The 17,286-nt window shown below is 44.6% G+C and overlaps 1 protein-coding gene across 5 annotated transcripts in view; it reads left to right on the forward strand.

Annotated features, from left to right (window-relative positions):
- The window catches only part of SUSD6 (sushi domain containing 6), a 103,324-nt gene that overhangs the window by 79,665 nt on the left and 6,373 nt on the right, over positions 1–17,286 (forward strand). For all 5 annotated transcript variants that reach the window (XM_036311188.1, XM_036311219.1, XM_036311211.1 and 2 more), the window contains exons 3-4: positions 12,955–13,152; positions 14,123–14,261. In XM_036311188.1, the coding sequence (XP_036167081.1) occupies positions 12,955–13,152; positions 14,123–14,261 (337 nt within the window). The remainder of the gene's footprint in view (positions 1–12,954; positions 13,153–14,122; positions 14,262–17,286) is intronic.

Raw genomic sequence — 17,286 nt, forward strand, 5'->3', positions numbered from 1 at the left:
TTGGACAGTGCCTTAGCAGCTGACTGGAGCCTTCCTTCAGAGGTTAGTTAGATCAGCGGTTCTCAATCTGTGGGTCGCGACACCTTTGGCAGTCAAACGACCCTTTCACAGGGGTCGCCTAAGACCATCCTGCATATCAGATATTTACATTACAATTCATAACAGTAGCAACATTACATTTATGGAGTAGCAACGAAAATAATTTTATGGTTGGCTCACAATATGAGGAACTGTATTTAAAGGGCCAGAAGGTTGAGAACCGCTGAGTTAGATGATACGGTGAAGGAAAGACCAACAAGTAGCAAGTGCTGAGGTGGAAGTAAATAAACATCATTTGCTTTCTCTTAATCCTTAAGCTACCACTATCAAGGGGAACATAGTAGTGTTTGTTAATGCACATGGAATGGCCTTGTTCCCTCTTCTGTCCTCCCACCTACCTAGGGATTAGTCTGGGAAACAATTGTAGGCTGTGCTCTGTAGGTCACTGCACTGGGTAGGTGGATTTAGACACTGAGTGACCCAGACCTGGAGCAGTCAGATGAAAGAGAGTGGTCCTCCCTGCCTGCCCTTCTTTTAGCAGTTAAACAGAGGGATTGGCAGGGGCAGGGAAGGGTGGTGTGGCCCAAGCTAGCAGCCTGCTCCCCTGAGTTCCTGAGCTTTGAGAACAAGAGGAGGTGAAAGGGTAACAGGCCATATGGAAGCCATTTGTCAGCAAGAGCAATCTGGTCTGTTCTGCTGAGAAGGGAAGTAGGGAAAGGGGCTGGCATATTACTGGGCTGGAGCAAGAAGAGAGCAAAGCAAGATTCCCCCGAGTGTCTCTTCTCCAGTATCCAGAAATGTCTGTAACAGCCCTTTTTCTTTTCTTTGCCCTCCCCCATTCTAAAAACCAGAGGTGAGGGTTTTGTTTGCTATGAGAAAATAAATGTACAAAAGTTATCCATGCCTGGTATGTGTCAGGCATGATGCAGTTTTTTATCTGTCCTTACAAATACTTCATAGAGATGAGTATTGGCTGTTAAAGAGTGAGGCTCAGAGAGTTCAGGCAGTTGACAGTGTTGCAGAGCAGGCCCCCTGTTCAAACCCAGATTCATCTGTCTAATGCAAAACCATGCTTTAACATCCCCCACTTCACCCCACCCCACCCCACCCCCCAGCTTTGATCCTCGGGCCTTTTTGCTGTTCTTTGTTCTTGAAACTTATCTCAAATCAGAAACCATGTGATCGTTTGCAGTTGGAAATAAGACAGTGCCTTGAAATGTGGGCAAAATTTTGCAAGTTAAGTAGTTTTCTACTAAGCATCTACCCTCTGTCAGATTCTGTGCAAAGAACTGGAGATACAAAAATGAGCAAAACTACTGCCTACAGTGTTGGTGGGTGGAGGTTAGTGTGGGTGGGGGTTAGTAGAGAGGAGGGGGAAGGACTGACTTGTGAGTAATTTCAGAGACAGTGTGGTGATAGTTTACAGAGAGGAGTGAAGAAGATGTTTCTAGAACACAGAGGAATAATAAAACTACAGACCCAACACCAGGCACTTTACCTGCAAAATTGTGGTTAATCTGCACAGGAACCCTGTGAGGCGGACACCTTTAGTATCCCCATTTTACAATGAGGGAACTGAGGAGTAGGAAAACCTGCCCAAACCCACACTGTGGGTAACTGTCAAGCAGTTCACACCTGGGCACTCTGATTTTAGGCCCATGCTGGTAAGCTGTACCTTGTGCTGCTTAGTTCTCTCTGGCGTTCTCTGGGTTGGTTTGGGTTTCTTGGTGGCAGACAGTTCTGAATCTTGAAAGATGGGTGGGGTTCCAGCTGATCATATGTACTTTCAGGTCAGGGTTTCTAGGCTGAGGAGAGAAACAACACTTCTTCCAAAATGACTAAGAACTTTGGTGGCTGTTTCCAGGTGACAAGTTTTCATGCCTGGGCCAGGGCCCAGTAAAGAAAACATTGTTCTTGTTGGCTCTGCAGCTGCTGGCTGGCATTTCCCCTCTCCTGTGAGTTGGAGGCTTAGGAAAGTGGTGGTGGAGTCTAGGAGGAGCTGCAGGGGCACCCTAAGCCATGGGTGATTTCTCTCTCTATTTTCCCACCCCTGCCCCAGGGCCACACCCTGGGAAAAGCTGGCCCTCCCCCATCGTGTGGGAAGTTCTCATGAGAAAAGGGATCCTGGCTGGACAATGGGCTTCCTGTCTCACTACTAGGTTTATCTGAGAGAAGAGGAAGGTTGCAAATGGCATGAGAAATCATCTTTTCTCTCTTGCTGCAGCCTGTTTTTAGACTTGACTATTTGAGTTGGAGGACCAGGAAAGCAGCCAGGGAGAGCCATGGACTGAAGAGCCCTTGGGCATCTTTTGAGAAATAGAACTCCTCCTGCCTGTTTCCCCTGCTCCCACCTGCCCTGACAGATGCAGTAGCTTCTGCACATACAGGATGCTTCTCAAATCTCTCACAACCTATGCTCATTTCAAAAACCACAGTAGGACTTTTGTGAAGGAACCCCAAATAGATGGTGAGAAAAGGGCAGCCAAGACACCCACCCAACTTGAGACAAATTTGCAAATCTCAAAAGAGACCACTGAGGTCATCTGGTTCAGTGCCTTCATGTACTGAAATTCAGGCCCTGAGAGGCTAGTGTCTGCAGGCAATGCCCAGATTGTCTTTGTCACTGGGCTCCTCTCACTGTAGCTCCCCTTCCAGGATATGAGTGTGGGAGAAGCTGGGCTTGGAAATTCTTTGTTACTATCCACTGCCATTATGACCATGAGCAAGTACTGCCCCCTGCTGAGTGACTGTGGGCAAGTTTCTTCACCTCTCAATTTGTTCATCTGTCTAATGCAGCAGTTCTCAACCTGTGGGTCGCGACCCCTTTGGGGATCGAATGACTCTTTCACAGGGGTCGCCTAAGACCATCAGAAAACACATATATACTTACATATTGTTTTTGTGATTAATCACTGTGCTTTAATTATGTTCAATTTGTAACAATGAAAATACATCCTGCATATCATATTTATATTACGATTCATAACAGTAGCAAAATTACAATTATGAAGTAGCAATGAAAATAATTTTATGGTTCGGGGTCACCACAACATGAGGAACTGTACTAAAGGGAGGTTGAGAACCACTGATCTAATGTTATAGAGTGTGTGTGTGTGTGTGTGTGTAAGAGAGGGAGGAAGGCAGAGTGAGAGAGACATTGATCAATCTCACCCACCCCCATACATGCCCTAACTAGGAATCGAACCTGTTAGCCTCTGGTGCACAGGACAATGATCCATCTCGTTGAGACATACTGGCCAGGGCTGTTGTAATATGCTTTTTACAGGATAAATATATTTACTAGTGGCCCGGTGCACAGATTCATTCACATTGAAAGGAAATTAATTAGAAGAATTATTTTAATATCGCTATTCACCTTTTCTCTATAATAGAAATGTCAACCAAATTCACAATCGACAGTGACAGATTAAAACACGCGTGCGGTTGGTGCCACCGAGAGCTTTATATGTATGGCATATACACGAGTCAACTTAGTCCTTTATATATATATAGAATAAACTTGCTTAATTAGACCTGCTTTGTGATGTAGCTAAACTTTTTCCAGTCCAGTGAAGCACCTCAACTTCTCTTTCAGGTAATTGTCAGCAACACAGCAGTAAATATCAACACAAAGCAGATTATTATTGTAGATCATGCAGGGAGATCTACATATTTAACTACAGCAGTGTTTGATTATATTCTGTGCAGTGAGAAAACCTGAAGTAATTTTCAAGGTCCACCATTTCTTCTTTTCAGTTGGGTCAAGTTTCTAAGCTTTCTAAATCTCTGTTTTCCGGCTAAAGAAAAGAAAATAGGATTCCACTGAATCTTCTATCTACCTACTCCAGGACTTCTGTAAGAATCAAGTGAGATGAGGCAGGGGAAAACGCTTCATAGACATTTGGTTAAAGTGTAAAATGTTTGTACCTGGCTATAAAGCAAGTCGTGTTCCTGGGCTGAAGAAACTACAAGGAGGCTAGTCGTAGCTAGGGAGAGGAAACTGAACGTTGCTACGTGAAGTCATTATCCGGCATCCACAGTGACCGTTTTTGGGCTGGCTTATGGGCTGCATTTTGTGCCATGGGGTCTCGGCAGTGTCGGCTGTGATTTGGTGGGGTGTCACTCCAGGGTGGTGGCAGGGCCTGTGTCCCACTTGGGGGAAGCCCAGTGTTGCTTTGTGAGCACCAGGTCCACGATACCAGTGCGCATCACAGCAGCTCCTGTGTTGAGCTTCTGCCCCCTGGTGGTCAGTGCGCATCATAGCGACCGGTCAGACAGTCAGACACCTAGCACATTAGCCTTTTACATATATAGATTGATTTCAGAGAGGAAGGGAGAGAGAGAGAAACACCAATGATGAGAGAGAATCACTGATCTGCTGCCTCCTGCACACCCCCTACTGGGGATTGAGCCTGCAACCTGGGCATGTGACCTTGACTAGAATCGAACCTGGGACCCTTCAGTCTGCAAGCCGATGTTCTATCCATCGAGACAAACCAGCTAGGGCTTACAGGATTTTTGAGAAGCTTAAATGCATTATACTTGTAAAGTGCTCTAATGCTTGGCGTATAATAAGTGGTCAATAAACATGTTATAACCGAGATTTAAAAGAGGCCTCAGAAGAAACCTATTGACTGTAATCATATGTGTTCATTCTCCCCCCCTTGTCCCTCGTTCGCATTTGTCTGAAATGCCCAATCTCATCTTCCTTGGGAGGCTTTCTTAAGGAGGATCACCTCCCATTTGAACTAGCCTTTTCACACTATAACATGACTTTCCCTTCTCACACACACAGGAGCTAGATGTTCCAAAAGCTCCAGAGAGTGAACCACAGAATGGAACCTGGTGTCCTGCCCTGCTCAGTCAGCCCACGTTAGCTTAGTGGTCAAGCCTGCAGCTTAGGAGCCAGAGTGCCTATTGAATCCAGCTTTATCATTTACAAAATGATTTATCATTTACAAAAATGTGATTTGGGGCAAGTTACTCAACTCAGCTAAGACTCATTGTCCTTATTTGTAAAGAGTGCCTGGCACATTAATACACTGTTTTTGTTGTTGTTTTTTAAAATATATTTTATTGATTTTTTACAGAGAGGAAGAGAGAGAGATAGAGTTAGAAACATCGATCAGCTGCCTCCTGCACATCTCTTACTGGGGATGTGCCCGCAACCCAGGTACATGCCCTTGACTGGAATCGAACCTGGGACCTTTCAGTCCGCAGGCTGATGCTCTATCCACTGAGCCAAACCAGTTTCAGCTAATACACTGTTTATAGTGATTATCTTCTGTGTCTATGTCCCATCCTCTCCTCCCCCCCCCCGCCACCCCAGGCAAATGTGCTCATTTAAACACCTTTTTTGTTTTCTTTTCTGTTTTCACCTTGCTTTTTTCTCTGGCTCTCTCTGCTCCTAACAAACCATTTAGGACTAGAAGTAGAAACTGGACCTTCATATATCAAGAAAGGGTTTTGAGAGCAAGCACATACGTGGTGCTTTTAAAAATAACCCTCAGTGCTCATTGCTATTATCTTTCCACATCTGCTGTTTATCCTAATACTCCATGTCCTGTGGTGTGGTTCTGAACCCTTTCTACTGTTTCCAGATCCCCAGGCTCATCCTGTGACTCCGACCCAGACTTGTCACACACTGAGCACTTGTGCTGTCCAATGCAGTGGCCACTAGCCCTATTGGCTACTGAGAACTTGAAATGTGGTTAGTCTACCTTAAGTAAAGACTTATTATGAAAAAAGCTATAAATTATCTCATTAATAAATTTTTATGTTGATTGCATGTTAAGATGTAATCTATAATCTTTCATATATATTGAGTTAAATAAAATATATTATTAAAATACATTTTAGCCTGGTCTGAGTGGCTCAGTTGGTTGAGTGTTGTTCCGTGCACACCAAAGGGTTGCCAGTTCAATTTCCAATCAGGGTACATTCCTGGGTTGTTGGTTTGATCCCCAATTGTGAAGCTTCTGGAAGACAACCGATCAATGATTCTCTCTCACATTGATGTTCCTCTCTGTCTCTTTCTCTCTTCTTCTCTCTAAGCATGTCCTCCAGTAAGGATTAATAATAAATGAAAGGTTCAAGTTGGCAGTGCACGGGGAGGCTAAACAACCATCTCAGATGGTGAATAATGAAAACTTGAATTTATTTAAGGAAAAGGTTATGGGAGATGGGGATATCCAAGGGAAGGGCTACACAGCACTAAACAAACGGTATTGAGTCCATGATGGCAGCAAAAATACTTATTAGGACAGTGAAACAATGAAGGGCGAAGAAGATGCAACAGGAAAACCTAGGCTGGGCTGCTTTGGCTCACTGAGAAGTCAGAGAAAGGGGGGCCTTGGAGACAGAGTCAGGGAATTAGCCCAGGACAAGCTGCTGCTGCCCATTGCTCCCTAGTTGCAAGTGTCATGGGGTCCCTTAGAGGTTGCGGGTTATGTGCCTGTGGGGGAATGGCACAGTGTGCTCCTTGGAGGGAGAGAGTGTCACTGGGTCCTTTGATCTAGGCATATTTTTCTCTCTCAGAGATTGAAATCTTAGGGGAGGTCTCAAGATAGGGTCTTAATAGAATATTCATCAGCTTTCCAGGTGTGCTCATTCAGGGTCATGGTCTCCGCTGATTGGTCGGTGCCGGGGCAGGGGCTCCTCCTGAGGCAGCCATTGTGTCACTTGGCTGGTTTTGCTGCTTTTCTGGGCCTGGAGCTGAACTATAACTGAGGCCTAGATGTTATCCTTAAGGAGGAAAAGGTCAGGGGGTTTAAACTGCCTGAGCCATTAATATGAAAGATCAGGAGTCCAAACCACATGACCTGATATGCTAGGGAGGTTTTGTTTTTCCTGTTTCCTCTGGATGTGGGCAGTTCTCAGACGAATAAGATGTCTCTGGTTAGAAAAAGCTAAGTGGTTGGAGCATCACCCCGTGGTCCAAAGGGTTGTGGGTTCGATTCCTGATCAAGGGTACATACCTCAGTTGGGGCTTCGATCCCCAATTTTCTGGTCTAGGTGCATGCAGGAGGCAACCGATCAATGTAACTCTCTTGTGTCGATATTTCTCTCTCTCCCCCTTCTCCCTCCCTTCCACCGCCTAGAAATCATTGGGAAAAATATCCTTGGGTGAGGATTTAAAAAAAAGAAAAGAAAAGCACATCTTTGAATGTTTCCTTCTTTGATTTACGTTGGACTTGGCTGTGTGCATATTTGTTTCCTCCCTGGATTGTAAACTTTTTGAGGGTATAGTCCTGTCACATTCAGTTTCGTGGCCCTCCTAGGGTATCTTATGTGGAGAAGTCTGCTTTAATCATTTTGTGGAATTACAACCAAATAGGGACATTTATGATACTGCCTCAGCTGTGTCCCTGATGATTACAACGGCCATGTTGGTAGCTTGGTTTGGAGAATCTCTGTTCTTCCCTAAATTCCCAGGAAATCTTTCTCCAGCCAAACTTTTATTCAGCACACTGTTGTGTGCCCAGGAGTTCTACCACACTGATTTTGTCTAAAACTACATTATTTCAAACCTGTGAGTGAGCACTGACACGATTTCTTAAACCCTCCATCACTATGTTCAGGAGTGTCGTGTGTTCTTGATAACTGTCATCAGCCTGAAACCTCTTTTACTGAGATCTTTTTAAAATGCACTGGGTATTTAAATGTCTGCTTCTTTGCTCAAGCTGGTCTGCACACGACTACTCCCCACACTTCGTTTTGAAGGGACTCAAGTATTTGTTCAGTTTGTTAAATGGAACATTGTAAACGCCCCCTCCCCCCCCGCCACACACACACCCCGCCCAAGTCTTCCCTGCAGCTTGTTTTGATTTACTTTTTAAAAAATATATTTTTTTTATTGATTTCAGAGAGGAAGAGAGGGGGGGAGAGAGATAGAAGCATCAATGATGAGAGAGAATCATTGATCAGCTGCCTCCTGCACGCCCCCTACTAGGGATTGAGCCCTCAACCCGGGCATGTGCCCCTGACCAGAATCGAACCTGGGACCTTTTAGTCCACAGGCTGATGCTCTATCCACTGAGCCAAACCAGCTAGGGCTTGATTTGCTTTTTATGTAATCTTATGAAGGTTTGTTCTCTTTTAATTTGCCTCTTCCTCCTAAAAAAGCTGGTCTCCAAAACAACAAATGCAAAAAACGTTGAAGAGCAGATTGAGGGTTGTTCTTATTGATCTCTGTTGAGAGTTTGAGGCTGCAGAGACATTGAGGTAGAAGTATCTGCGGATCATTTTGCTTCTCTTCTGTCTGCACACTCACCTCACCAGTGGCTGGATGGTCTGTCACTGAATGACTGCTGTGCGTCAGGCACACTGCCAGGCCCCCTTGAAGCATTATCTCGTTGCTTCCTGTGCTCACTGGAAGCCTAAGTGATTGCGAGAGATAATGTAAAGCAGAGAAGAAAGCTAAGTAAGGAGAATTGATTTTTATTTTTTTCTGTAAAATTTCTATCTTCTGGCTTTCTCACTCTCTTTTCAAAATTATGCAGCTTTGCCAAATCAGATGAGTTCATTGTCTTCTTGAGGTTAACAACAGAGCTTGAAACTCCCTCTGCGGACCAGGGTTGTCAGAGAGTGAGCCTGATGCTCAGATTAAGTCAGCTTCTTGCCCAAAACAGTAGCTTCAGGAAGCCACTCAGTGATTTATTTGCTATGCCTGATCTTCCCTTTCCTGTTAATCCCAGGCATCACTGTGGGGGCCTGCTCCAACACCTGCCCTTTGCCAAGACTCCCACTCTGCTCTTTGAATTGGCAAGGGGGCCATCCCCTCCCCCCCTTAGGTTCTTGTTGTCTTGAAATACTTTAAAAAAAATTCTTGAGTCCTCTTTATTTCCTTCCTTGGACCTGGGACAGCCTTTTTGTGATGGTGAACTTCATATACTCTTGTTTTCTTTGTATGACCATAAAAGAACTTTCGTACTATTTATTTTACCCTAATAGGGTAGCTATCCTGTTGACTTACTGTAAAGGCTGTCTCTACCTCTGGTCCATCTTATATCAAATTCAGCTCCTCTTATAACTCTGCCTTTCTCAAGACCCTGCAGAGGCTCCCCTTTTCTTTTTAATACAGTGTGGACATCTGTTGCCATCAAGGCCCTCTTCAAGATGGTTTCATTGCTCTTCACATTTTTGGGGGTCCCATTTTTTTATTATCCAACCCAGCTAATGTGGGCTACTTGATGTTGGCTGGGCTTAACAGCTACACTTTCCGAGATCAGTGAACTTGCTTCAAACTACCACCTCCTTTCCCAAGAAAATAAAGCCCCATTTGAAATGCTGCCTTTTCTCATCTCTCCCACACAAGATGTGATCTCTCCTGCTTTGAGCTCCCTCTCTTGTGGCACCATTCACATTCTTTGATATGTCTTGGAATAAATCTGTGTGTAGAATATCTTTGGAAGGATACTCATCCAGTGCCTTTGGAGAGAGGAACTGAGTGACTAGGAGACAGGAGAAGAGCTAACTTTTGACTCTACACTCATCTTAGTTTTTAAATTTTATACTATGTATATATTCTTACTGTGTGTTTCCCCCCTGTAAAGGTATTATTTGCATAACAAAGATCCAATCTATAAGTTCTGGATAATATTTTTATAACCTCAGAGTAAGGAAAGTGTCCTTAAGACACAAAACTCGGGAGCTATAAAGAAAATGACTTTCAAAATATATGTATGTAATTATTTGTCATATCCCTATTTGACTTACAAGTATCTGAAGTGCTTATGTGGTTTTAAAAAAAAATATTTTTATTGATTTTTTTTTTAGAGAAAGAGGAAGGGAGAGAGATAGAAACATCATTGAGAGAGAAACATCGGTTATATGCCTCCTGCATGCCCCCTACCGAGCCTGCAACCTGGGAATGTACCCTGACCAGGAATGAAGCTGGTGACCTCTTGGTGCATGGGATGACACTCAATCAATTGAACTACACTGGCTGGGCGAAGTCCTTATGTTTTTATCCTGTTTCAGAGCATAGCACAATGACCCCTACACAGTAATCAATAAATATTAGTTGAATTGAAATGAAATTGAATTGCAAGTCACTTCTTTGTAGACCTCACTTTTTTACTTATGAAAATGAGTGCTAGATGACCTTCAGGATCTCACTCAAAGATCCTGTGAAGATATGGGCTTTAAGAGCATAAATTCCCAGCAAAGCAGGAGTGGCTTTAGAATCAGCTCTTCCCTGGAGACCACCTTCCCAACACACTTGACCTGTGTGGGGGTCTTGCCTGCTTCAGGGATGCTCTGCATTAATTATGCTGAGAAAATGAACCAATTAGACACAGTCAGAGGAGAGCTGGAGACATCTGTGTGGCAGGCTTGTTGCCTGAACAAAAGGGTTAAAGGGTGAAGCAGTTTGCTGAAGTTTCTTTGGAAATGTAGCTGGCCAGCTCTTTGAACTATTTGGCTGAAGTTTAAAGAGGCACCAGAAGGAGTGTTTGGTGTCTGTCTGCATCCTGGTGGCTTGGAAACAGTCTGGGGAAGGTGTGTCCTTAGAGGGGACCGAGGAGACATGGGGACCCATCTCCTAGTGGACTCATCTCATAGTTTCAGACTTCTCCTCCTGATCCCTGTGGCACCTATCCCAGCTTTGTTTTAGTAACAGCTCTTTTAAAATGAAGTTTTCCCCCATCTTAGTGATAAGCAACTAGAGAGCAGGGAGCCATCCTCTATCCTCACCAACAGTCAGCTTGCTTAAGAGCATTTTGTAGGTTGACGGGAAGTGGTATTTGGTGAGAGGCTGTAAGGGCACCTCTGAGTAAGAGAGTAGTGGGTGGGCCTCTGAATGGGAGAGCGCCATATCTGGGACAGACAGAGAGACTCTATGTCTGTTAGAGGAAGTGAAAAAAACAAAACAAAACAAGAAACCCACAGTTCCTGTTCTCAATACTGATGTCCTTGTGGTATTCAGAATAGGGGGCAGGGTGTTAGCAAAATTGAATGTCCTTTGGAAACTTTTATCTTTCTTACATTAGTAAGGCTTTGGAAAGTTGAAGTTTGTGGGTGCCTGGCCATTCGGCCAGTGGGTCTTCTCCCCCAGCTTAGTCTTCCAAACAATGATCCCTTAGTGCCCACACTGTGCCCCTCCTATTTTGGCTAAGTACACCACTTAATCCACTTCCTGGGATTTCAGTTCTTGGTGTCTGTCCAGGGTCAGAAGGGCAGGCCATGGAATCTCCCCTCCAGGCTGCTCAGACCTCCCACCTTCCAGCTCCTCTGACTGATCATTACTGCAACTTCTCTACACTGGGGTTCCCAGTGTTTGAATGATACACTTGACACTTCTTAAAGGCCCACTCAGCTAATGGGGCAGAAGTAGTGTCTGCTGGTGTAAAGAGCACAGGTTTTAGAACCAGAAGACTTGACTCTGCTTCCAGGTCTGCTATTTAATCTGCATACACTTGGCTAAAAGTTATTTAACTTTTGTGGGCCTCGCTGTCCTCATCTTCAAAGGGGATGTCAGAACGAATCCTTCATGGAGTTGTCAGAACGAGTAAGATAGGATGTGAATGTGCTTTTGTTTTTTTTAAAATAATTTATTGAATTTATTGGGATTACATTGGTTAATAAAATTACATAGGTCTAGGTCGAGACGGCCCCGGTGATGTTGAAACGGCCCCGGTGAGGTTGAAACGGCCCTGGTGAGGTTGAATAGGCCCCAGTGAGGTTGAGATGGCCCCGGCGAGGCCGGGACGGCCCCTGTGAGGCTGGGACGGCCCCTGGGAAGCTGAGAAAAATACCACATGAACTCACTCATTTACGGATAATAAGGACCATTATAGACTGATGAACAAAAATGGATACAGAGGCAGAGCAGCATTGAGCAGACTGTCAAACTACTGTGGGAAGCCTGGGGGGAAGGGGGCGGGGAGGAGATCAACCAAAGGACTTGTATGCATGCATATGAGAGTAACCAATGGACATAAGACACTGGGGGGTGGGGGAGGCCGGGGGAATGTCAAGGGGGGAGGGGGGGAAGGAGACATGTGTAATACTCTTTGTAATACTTTAAGAAATAAAAAATAATAATAATAAAAAATAAATTTAAAAAAATTACATAGGTCTTAAGTATGGAATTCTATAATATATCATTTGTATATTATATTGTGGAAGGTGCTTTTAAAACTAGACAGTCTTACCCCAACAAAAAAAATGTAAGATTTACTATGGGCTGGAGACAAGTGATGCCTATTATAGTCAGGAAGTGGGAGGTGCTCCCAGGAAATCCATTAGAAATCCCCTCTGCCACTGAGAAGGCTATATTTTTAATTAATATATTTGTATTGATTTCAGAGAGTAAGGGAGAGAGATAGCAACATCAATGATGAGAGAGAATCATTCATCAGCTGCCTCCTGCACACCCCACCCTGAGGATCAAGCCCACAACCTGGGCATGTGCCCTGAGTGGGAATCGAACTGTGATCTCCTGGTTCATAGTTCAGTGCTCAACCACTGAGCCACACCAGCCAGGCGAGAAGGCACATTTTTATTATACAATGGTATTGATACTGGAAATAAGGCTAACATTTCCCCCCATGCAAGTTAAGAAGTTTTTTTTACCACCTTTCACTGATTCATTGTGTGTTTCAGCAGGTGTTATTAAAGCCTTATTATGTGCTAGATCTCTGTAAGTTCAGGACTTCGTCAGAGTCTACCATTCACTTGTGGGAACAGTGGGGAGAGGAGTGTTGGAATCAGCCAAACTAAAATCATTGCCAGCGCCCTTCACTCTCTCAGTGGCAACCTGCATTTCCACATTGGGCCAACAGCCTCTCCAAGACAGTGGCTCTATACTCCTGTGTTTCTTGTTGGAGCCTTTGGAACTATCCTCTGAGTCACTGAGAGGACTCCCACTGGAAAACCTCACCACTATTTCTCACTCTCTCTTTGTCTTTGCAGTGTGTTCCCTGCCCCCGGAGCCAGAGAATGGTGGCTACGTTTGCCACCCCCGGCCCTGCAGAGACCCCTTGAACTCAGGCAGTGTCATCGAGTACCTGTGTGCTGAAGGCTACGTGCTAAAGGGCGATTACAAATACCTGACGTGTAAGAATGGTGAATGGAAACCAGCCATGGAGATTAGCTGCCATCTTAACGAGGGTCAGTTTGGCAGATGAGAAAGGGGTTCTGTTTTCTTTTAACTCAAGGGAAGTGGTGCCCACTTCTTCCTGAGCATCCTGTGCTTGGGGCAGTATGAGCCCTTTGATGCCCTGCAGACTCCCTTTGGGGTTGCTCGTGTGTGTCCCACTGTGGTTCATCTGAGCCACCAAGGGGCTCAGTAGCTTTGCTGAGGCATCTGTTCTGCTGTGTAAGATCGCTTTGATGCTCCTGATCTTTTGTTTGCCTAGCCAAGTGCTGGTGACCTTTGACCGTGTTCTGCTAACACATGAGCACCATGCTAACACCTTCTATAGTGTCTCTTTTATATTATTATTTTGGAATGGTAATGAACTGTTTTGTTATGGAGCTATAGTCCAGCTAGACAGAAGACCTCCCCCACCTCCTGTCATGCATGACGGGAAAATCCAGCTGCCTGCAGGAAAGTGTACAGCCATCTTTGTGCTTCAACTCGGGCTCTGAGGCCGTCACATCCCAGAGAAGGGTGGGAACCAGCCTGAGAGTTAACAACTAAAACTGCATGATCTTAGAACAGGGGAAGGTTATTATAGCCCAGTTCTTAAAATTTTTCTGCCACATAGGGAAAAAGATAGATGGGACTTAAAATGGTGGACTGATGTGTTCATTTAAATGGTTGCTGTCTACCAGCTGACTACTGGGGACAGTAACAGAAGTGGTTAAAAAGGTAAGATCTCTAGGTGAGTGAGTTGAGGTGTCAGATGGTCCTCCAAGGCCCACAGTGAAGGGAATATTAGATTCAGGAACAGGATAGGGAGAGGATCCCTTTTCTTGTGTGTATAAACTGTTTTGCACTGTTACTCCTAAAAATGTCCTTGGCCAACATATGTCTCTGCACAGCACCATGTAGGGGGCCTTTGATAAGATCAGCTGTGGGGCTCATGTTGTATTTGTCTGGATACAAATCTCTTCTGATGATGGCTTGTTTCTGTAGAGAAAGACACCAAGACATCATTTGGGGTCCCCACACTATCCATCGTGGCTTCCACCGCCAGCTCCGTGGCACTCATTCTCCTCCTCGTGGTGCTGTTTGTGTTGCTGCAGCCAAAGCTGAAGTCGTTCCATCATAGCAGGTGAGCACGGGCGGCAGGCATCACTGTGGGACTGGCCTTTGGCTGGCATGTCTGCCTGCTGGCCTGTATGTGCCCAGGGAAGGGGAGGGCTCTGTCATCTGCTGATGTGCCTGACACTGTGCTTGTTGCTTTGCATACGTTATCTTAATCCTCATAGGATGAACCCACTGTACAATATACAGATGACATATTATACAATTGTACACCTTAAACCTATATAATTTTATCAACCAATGTAACCCCAATAAATTGTTTCAAAAATTTTTCACAGGAGCATTGCAGATAAGGAAACTGAAGCTCAGAGAGGTTAAGTCATTTACTCGAGGTCATCCCTAGAACAAGCATGTCAAACTTGCGGCCCGCCAGCCATGAATTTGACATGCTTGCTCTAGATCAGCGGTTGCCAGCCTTTCGGGCCTTGTGGACCACCACTGGTCCACAGACCACCGTTTGGCGACCGCTGCTGCAAAGGTTTCCTTAAACCAGTGGTTGCCAACCTTTCGGACCTCAAGGACCACCACTGGTCTACGGACCTCGGTTGGCAACCGCTGCTCTAGATGATGACAGAGCTGAGATTTGAACTCATATATGTCCAACGCCAAAACCATGCCCTTTTTCTTACATCAGTGTTTCTCAAAGTGTGGGTCCAGCAGCATCAGTGTCATCTGGGAACTTTTAGGAATGCAAATTTTCAGTTCCCACCCCAGACCAACTGTTGGAAACTCTGGGGTTGAGGCTCAATGCCAGGGTTCCACACTCCCTCCAGGTGGTTTGATGCAGGCTCATATTTACAAGTCACTGCCCAATATACCTGGTTCCCAATCCTGGCTGCACATAGAGACTCCTGCTCGGAGTTGAAAACATACCAACACCTGGGCCCCTGCCCCAGCCATTCTGATTTATTTGGTTTGGAGTGGGAATCTGGCACTAGTGTCTTACAAAGTTCCTAAGTGGGTTCCAATGTGCAGCAAGGACTTGGAACCAGTGCACTATACCAAACTAAAACAGGAGGTGTTTTCTTTCTGACTTTTTCCAGTTGAGTGCATTAGCCACATTCCAGATTGGGTGGGTGTGGTTGGGGAGAGGCTGGCCAATGGTGAGGAGTGGCCCCAAGTGGATCCCTTAGGATGGACTTCTCTCCCAGGCTGTCATGGCCTCTGCAGTAGCTCATTCCCTCTCTCGGGAACAGTTTCTATTCATTCAAGCCCTTCATCAGTCACTGTTGTCACTCACAGGCTAAATGAATGAAAGAACAGGCTAAACTGCTTTAAATAAAATGCTTCTGATTTGGAATTTACAGACAAGGACCAGGCTCAGTTTAACCTTTGTGTACTGTATGTGGTTTTCTTTTTATTTTGTTTAGTTGGGGCGGCAGGTGGGCATAGCAGCTTTTTTTTTTAATCCTCACACAAGGATGTTTTTTCCATTGCTTTTCAGAGAGAGTGGAGGGGGGCGGTAGAGAGAGAGAGAATTGTTGATGTGAGAGAGACACATTGACTGATTGCCTCCTGCATGTGCCCTGATGGGGTAGGAAGCGAACCCGCAACTGAGGTATGTGCCCTTGACTGGAAATCGAACCTTCGAGCCTTCAGTGCATGGGCTGATGGTCTAACCACTATTTTTAAAGGTTGTTAAGCAGTTAGTAGAATAAAGAGGATTTATGAGTGCCACTTCTGTCATCCTTACATTGTGTACTCTATTTGAATTGAGTAGCACAGATTTTATCTCCAAGTACAGATGAAGAAATTGAGAACTAATAATAGTCTAGTAATAATGCTGTCCAGCCATAGACCATACGTCTCCAGTTGTAATGCACTGAGGAGGACACATCACCTATGTTGTGTTCCAGTAAAAAAAATTGGCCTGCACATAATCCCAGAGAAACAATTAGACAAGTCCAGAATGTGGGACATTCTAGGAGACAGCTGGCCTGGAGTCTAGAAAAAAAAAAATTGTCATGAAAGAAAAGCTGCAGGGAACTGTTCTAGATTAAAGGAGAAAAGAAGAGAGACAGGGCAGTTAAATGCAGTGCATGATCCTTAAACGGGTCCTGGATGAAAACAAACAACAGCTGAAATGGATATATTTATGGGGAAATTCATGTTACAGTATTATACCAATGTCAGACTTCTGGGATGTAATGATAATTGTATATAGGAGACAAGGTTCTTAGGAGGTGTGTACTGAATAATGTCTTCAACTTTCAAAATGGTTCAGATTTTTCTTAAAAAGTGTGTATGTGCGTATATTCATAACAAGTGATCCCCCAAAAAGTGTCTGCATGAACAAATCTCACAAACGTAATGTTGAGTAAAATAAATAAAATAGATAAAAACCACTTTATGGGTATATATATATATATGTATATATATATGTGTGTGTGTGTGTGTGTGTGTGTGTGTGTATGTATATATATGTGTGTGTATATATATATATAAAAAATATAGTTTTATTGATTTCAGAGAGGTAGGGAGAGGGGGAGAGGTAGAAACATCAATGATGAGAATCAATGATTGGTTACCTCCTGCACACCCCACACTGGGGATTGAGTTCACAACTGGGGCATGTGCCTTGACCAGGAATCAAACCATGACCTCCTGCTTCACAGGTGGCTCAACCACTGAGCCACGCCGGCTGGGCATGGAGATATAGTTTACACATCATTCACTATACTCATTTACGCATACAGACAGTCGTTTTTAGTTATAGTCACAGGTAGCAGCCATCTTTTTCTCACTTCTTATTCTAGCTGTGCTGAATGAATGGCTTTATTTCTAGGTTCCCAGTTTGCACAGGACCAGAGGGCTAGATGCCTGTGTACCCAGAGGTAAAGAACATAGTTTCTGGAAGCAGGTGGAACTGGATTTAAATCCCAGCTTCCTCCCTTACTAGCTCTTGACTGTGAGCAAGTTATTTAACTTCTCTGAGCCTCATCTGCATTGTTGGTGAAGCTCTACCTGAAAGGGCTCAGGTGAGAATTCAGTGCGATAAAGTATATAAAGCACTTAGTGCTGTGTCAGGCGCA

Source organism: Myotis myotis, unplaced genomic scaffold (genome assembly GCF_014108235.1).
Source record: "Myotis myotis isolate mMyoMyo1 unplaced genomic scaffold, mMyoMyo1.p scaffold_m19_p_1, whole genome shotgun sequence".
Taxonomy (NCBI): Eukaryota; Metazoa; Chordata; class Mammalia; order Chiroptera; family Vespertilionidae; genus Myotis; species Myotis myotis.